Raw genomic sequence first — 6609 nt, forward strand, 5'->3', positions numbered from 1 at the left:
TTTTCACCCCGGTCAGGGGAATAATTATATAGAGATTTGAAACAACCCTAAATGCTGTGAGTATTCTCAGTAGAGGTCTCTATTTTGTTTCCTGGACGCCTTTTCATTATTATCGGTTTGGGTCTGGCACAGGGCGTAATGTTCGAGCCAAATTATAATCATCAGCTTTTTCATAAAAGAACATACGGGGCCAAGTAAATTTCGGTGCCACAGAAGTAGGGTACGCTTGCACATCATCCAAGAGGGTATGCTTGAACATCATCCAGGAGGGTACGCTTGAGATTTAGTTTTATGATTTTCAATTCCTCCAGGGAATCAGGGAAAGGTCCGCCTTGTGTCTTGCCCAGGGCCAGATTAAGAGCCCAGTGGGCCTGGTGCTGACAATTATGATGGGCCTAATTAAATCTATCACAGTGAGTGCCTGAGATTTTTTCTTTTATACTAGGGGGCACTGTGAGACATGGGGGCACTGTGACACTACAGACACTGGGAGACATGGGGCACTGAGACATTGTGATACATAGGGGACACTGATACATAGGGGGTACTGTAGACCTGATAAAGACAGGTCAAAACATTGCGGTGTCCAATAAACCTGCTTAAATCTATCACAGTTAGTGCCTGAGATTTTTTTTCTTTTATACTAGGGGACACTGAGACACTGGGAGACATAGGGACACTGGGATACATAGGGACACTGGGAGACTAGGGGACTTTGGGAGACATGGAAACACTGAGACACTAGGGACACTGGCACACTACAGACACTGAGAGACATGGGGACACTGACATACTAGGGACACTGTCTGGGAGACATGGGGTCCCTGGGAGTGCCCCATGTCTCCCTGGTCCCCATGTCGCCCAGTGTTCCCTAGTGTTTGTATCCCCATGTCTCCCAGTGTAACTGGGAGAGACATGGGGACACAGATACATGGGGACACTGAGAGACTAGGGACACAGACACCAGGGACATTGGGAGACATGGGGATACTGAGATACTAGGGACACTGGCTGCGAGACATGGGGACACTGGGAGTGCCCCATTTCTCCGAGGTCTCAAAGTCGCCAAGTATCCCTGTGACCCCATGTGTCTTAGTGTCCCCTAGTGTCCTCAAATCAACCAGTGACCCCTAGTGTTTGTATCCCCATGTCTCCCAGTGTCCCTTGGAGTCTGTGTCCCCACTCCCCATGTCACTAGGAGACACTTAGAGACATGGGGACACTGAGACACTAGGAGATACATGGGGACACAGAGAGACTAGGGGACTCTGGGAGACACCAGGGACACTGGGAGACATGAGACACTGGGGCCACTGGGAGACATGGGGTCACTGTGTCCCTAGTGTCTCAGGGTCCCCAGTGTCTTAATGTCTCAGTGTCCCCAAGTCTCTCGCCGTCCCCATTTCTCACAGTTTACCCTAGTGTCTGTGTCCCCATTTCTCCTCATCCCTCACTTACCTGAGCTGTTGGCTGTCTCTGCAGGCTCGGAGCTGCTGTCTGGACTCTCTGTGCAGAGCTGCTCCTCCGCGGATCATTGAGTAGAAAGAGGCAGGGAGGGAGATGCTGTAACTTCTTATCCCTGCCTCTCTCCACACACACAGCGACCCCCTACTGGCCGGCGCTGGTATTACAGAATAATCTCTGTTCATACTGAGACTGACATTTGTATTGCCAGTATTACTGCAATACCGGCACTGGCTGGGCAGACTCAAATACCTGAGTAATACTTCTGAGAAATACCTGGCAACCCTAAGAAATACCTGAGAAATACCTGGCAACGCTAAGAGTAGTGCGAACAAAAAAATGATTTTTTTTTTTTTTAAATCAATGGGCCTGTTCCATGGGCTTGGGCCTGGAGCTGCAGCTCCATCAGCCCCTATGTTAATCTGGCCCTGGTCTTGCGTCTGCCTTATATAGGGCTCTTTGCAAATCAAAAGTGGCTTGCGTCTTTACCTTCTTCCTATGGGTGGCAAGTTTAATTAAATGCCCTTTCACAACTGCCTTATGGACTGACCATATTGTGGATGGGAGGACCTCTAGTCCTGGATTACTTGGGTTACCTCCTTGACCAAAGCCTAGTCTTTTAGCATGGAGGAATTGAATCTCCAGGACCTCTGGGCTTGGGGAAGCAGCTTCCTAAGGTGAATGGCAATGTCTGCATGATCAGACCATGAACTATAGTCAATATCTGATCTAGGTACTAGCAGGATTATTCTATGGGTAGTTAGGAACATATCTATGCAGGAATAGGTCCCATGAAGAGCAGAATACAATATGTAGTCCCTCAAGATGTCGACAATCCAAAGTTGTCTATACATCTCCGCAGCAACCTAACTTGGCTCCCTATCACATGGGATCTAACAAGCCCCTGAACAGAACAGAACTGTCACAATTTTAATTGTCATGGGAACCACCGACTAAAAGAAGCGGTCAGTATGTGCATTAGAACTGAGCCAGAAAATATGACTACGGGCAATGTAACACCTCCAGATCATCGCTCATTGCGGTGTGGAAAAAGGGGAAGGAAGGGAAAAGTTTAAATATTATCAGCAACTTTCTTAAAATAAAGTATTTACAAGAAGATAAACCTGGTCTCACCCTCTGCCAGGAAATTAGGAGAGTGGCCCACGCCTGTGGCAATAAATCACTGCTTTCTAGATGCTGGGCAACAGCCCCTGCTTACTGGCACTTTGAACCACCCAAAACAACCTTATGTAAACCATACCTTAAGAAGCATGAACCTATCATGAAGTATATATGAGAAAATAAACCTTCAAAGGTTTTGGCCCTCATCCAACCCTACCTCATCAATGATTTGCATAAAACCATGGGTTGTCTGCCTAATCATTGCTTAATGTCCATTGTATACTAGTAACTCATGTCAAGCTCAATGACAGGGTTATGTAAGAGAGAGGGAAACAAATAATGCAAGGCCATATATTTTAAGGTAAGGCAGCTGTAATCCTTGGGAAAAATGCAAAAAAAAAAATAAAATATTGAAGCAGTGATGATTGCTTCTTATTTAGCAATTTGCCCTTAAAAAGCAGGATATTTTTATGATTAATATCGTCTATAAAGGTCAACCTTTCCAAGATGTTGAGACAGAAGAAATTGTCTACTTGTGCCAAATCTGTTTACAAATGTGGCAGGGGAACCTTTGCAGACTTGAGAGGCTGCAGGATCATACCCTGGATTATCCACTTCCAATATTAAATAGCAATTCTCTGTATGAACTCCTTGACTAAAAAATGTATTGTCACCTTTGTCCGCTTGTTCCTGGTTCTATTCATTCTCCATCTGTGACCCTCTACCTGGGGCAAATGGCTTTTATCACATCCATTCAGTCTCCTACCCGGATAGTCTTCCTCCAAGCCCAGTATTCCTAAATAATTCCCTAGATTTCATAAGAATCATCAGTATAACTCTTTCAACCGGGATTCTTTCTCCCTGTGTTTACATCTTCTGACTACAGTACCTATCATCCTAAAGTCTAGTTCTTTCCCTAGTTACCACTATCAATTAACATCAATTCCTCCGTACTCTACTGTGTCATGTGCTCATTGTTGTATAACTACTAATCTATTTAAAGTGCGCTAGATAAGGATGCTGTATAAGAAATATAAACTACATAAATAATGATACCCTCTCTCTATGCAGTCACTCACCACCTCAAGGGGATTTTTAAACACTATCTTCTTCTTGATCTATGTATATTTCATCCTTCATTTTCCTATACATATGGCATTTTACAGCATTTCTAAATATTCTCTTAGAATAGGACGTATAAAGATACACACACACAGGTGTAATATCCTCACACAAATATAAACACGTAAATGAATTAGATTACATTTCCAGCTTAAACTGTCTTTGGTTCTGTTCTATACTTTGCTTCATCTCTTGGAAATGTCACTCGTGTCATCTGTTTGCGTACTGTAATTCAACACATGACCCAGAATACAGAATCATGCAGCTTGGAGTCCCGTTTGCACGAAACACTGAACATAATAGATTTACCACTAGTGTAAATGGCAGGGTTTACCGGTGGTGATGCTGTTATAGTTGTATTTTATTTATAAAGTTTGGTATAACTTTTAAGCATTCATTTCATAACTGCAAAAGGTCATATCCAAATATTACTGATGATAATGGTGGCAAGGAGTGTAGATGCAGGTACTCAAACCCCCCCATTGTTATTAATTTCTATTTAATATATATATATTTCATCTCCCCTAGGAGATAAATCCTCTCCACCTCTCCACCTTTTTATTATTTACTAAGCCAAGCATTGACAAGGGAATTGCAAGCTTTAGGCCAAATTAGATAAACTGAGAAACATTTCCAGATTCACAGGTTTCCCAGTTTGGCTGCTATAAAAATATTCCCAATTCTTTTGTCGATTCTCCACAATATTCAGTTTATTGCATGCATTCTGATGAAACGTGGAGTTACGGATACATAGTGCTATAATATTCAATATGATGAACAGATTATTCACGCAGTTTTACCATATTAAAATGTCTGTGGGAAATGTTAATGTATTGTGAATTTCATGACATTTTTCTTTTTTATGCCACCCCCAGATACTCACATGTGCAGCGGAGGCTTTTCCTGTAGATGCCCCATATAAAGTCTCCACAGAGGTCGCACCAGGTATGTTGTGTATGAGAGGTTGGTTTGAAGTAGTGTCCCTCTCCTACTTTACTGGGCACAGTGTTATTCTGCCCCTCGACTCCTCTCCTTCGGAGACTGCGCAGAAGGATGGGGGGAGCTCTGCCAGGTGGAATCCGAACCGCGTTGGTGCGTTCCAAGCGATGCCCACCTCTGGTGCCCTGTGCCAAGTCTAGTCCATCACATGGCAACATAGGCTTCAGCTCAATCATTTCATAGACTGTTCCTTCTGACCACATTCCACGTATTTCCAGCACGTGGGGCTCAGTGTAGATTTACCGGGGAGTCAAAATAACCCCAACATCTGCTTCTTTCAACATCTGTCTAGTGAATTCTCTATGTTATACTATACCCTGTCTTAGCACTGGCATTTCTTTCTTCTTTCACGTGTTAATTCGTTCCCTTCTTTATTTTGTAGGTGTCCTACCCACAGAGATTGTCCTCTTTTTCTCTCTTTCAGTTTTTAGCTTCCTTCCTCCGCTCTCCTCCCTCGCCCCAACGTCTCACATTCTGCACTTCTCATCTGTCACTCCCCCACTTTGGTCTTCTCTTTCTTTCTTAACTTACTTGTACAGTATCCACTGCAAGAATTACACGTGCATCTCTGTTCAGCCTGCTGAACCCCTGGTGTAATTATATAATGAATTTTTGAGGCTGCCTGCTCCTGCTGTTGATGTGTATCCTACGAAGAGAAGTTAGAGAAGGAACTTAGCAAGATGCTTCCTTATCTTAGAGTTTCCAAGTTCACTATCCCTTTGAAAGTCTCAGTGTCAGCACTTGAAGGAAGGGAGGGGTTAACGTTACCCACTACTCATTGCTAGAGGGACATTGGCTGCATTGTTGCAAATCCTGATTCATCTCAATTTTAACAGCTGCAGTGGTGTGTCCAGTCATTCACATATCCTGCAAAGTAAGGACAAAGAAAGCCAAACCACTGCAGGAAAAACGGACAAGAATGTTGCTTGTAGATCTGGAAGGGGGGGATAAATACAACTTGAGATGTGAGGGGAATCAGACAAAGGATACAAAATAATAATTACAATAAAAATGTCAGCACAGAGAAAGTTGCAAAAGTGAAACAAAAGGGGGCGGGGGGAGTTACATACAGCAAGATGTCTTCAAGTGGCAAAGAACATAAGAGAAGAGATCTGAGCGTTGATAAAAAGAGTCAGAGCGTCTCACAGCGGAGACTGAGTTCTGGGCTGACGTACTGTCAGTGAGACGCAAATAGAACGTCTGGGGCAAAGTTCTAAAACTGAAGCAATCACCATGGAAACCAATAGAACCTTGCCACCGGCAGATAGGTATATGCATTTCTGCAGTGCAATAAGCAAGTTGTGCCCTCTAGCTTTTGCTGGATTGCAATTCCTATCATCCTTAATCAGGGTTTATTAAGAATGAGCTTATATATTTTTTTAAATGTGTGTGTCCAGAAGTAGGAGGAGGGACACATTTATCATGGCAAAACCAGAGTAATTTTCAGGCACAATGTTCAATAAATTATACTACTTTATAAAACTATAGTACATATAAATGTAGGTATATCCCTCTGTGTGTATATACAGTTTGCACATACAAATCTAACCAGTTGAATATTGAATCAACACATAGGTAGCATGTTTCACCACCATTTTAGTATTTTAGTTTATATTTATTAAATAAGCTATGGTTCACAATTGTTAAAGGAACTCTTATATTCCTATGTAGATCCAATATATGTATCAGATTTAGTGGAGCGCTTAACCCCTTAAGGACCAAACTTCTGGAATAAAATGGAATAATGACGTGTCACACACGTCATGTGTCCTTAAGGGGTTAAATATGTGAATAAAACTTAATAGCACACCTAGTGCAAACAAGGAATGTATACATACCGTATTTTCACATATCCTTGAACATCCAATGTTGTGTATACCTTTAAGAAAAATACAAAAAACA

General features: G+C 42.6%; 1 protein-coding gene across 1 annotated transcript in view; it reads right to left on the minus strand.

Moving 5' to 3' along the window:
- Nucleotides 1-5717, minus strand: part of RASSF1 (Ras association domain family member 1) — a 97583-nt gene extending 91866 nt beyond the window's left edge. The window contains exon 1 of the mRNA XM_063426584.1: nt 4592-5717. Within this exon, the coding sequence (XP_063282654.1) occupies nt 4592-4910 (319 nt within the window). The 5' untranslated portion in view covers nt 4911-5717. The remainder of the gene's footprint in view (nt 1-4591) is intronic.
- Between the last annotated feature and the right edge of the window lie 892 nt (nt 5718-6609).

Source organism: Pelobates fuscus, chromosome 7 (assembly GCF_036172605.1).
Source record: "Pelobates fuscus isolate aPelFus1 chromosome 7, aPelFus1.pri, whole genome shotgun sequence".
Taxonomy (NCBI): Eukaryota; Metazoa; Chordata; class Amphibia; order Anura; family Pelobatidae; genus Pelobates; species Pelobates fuscus.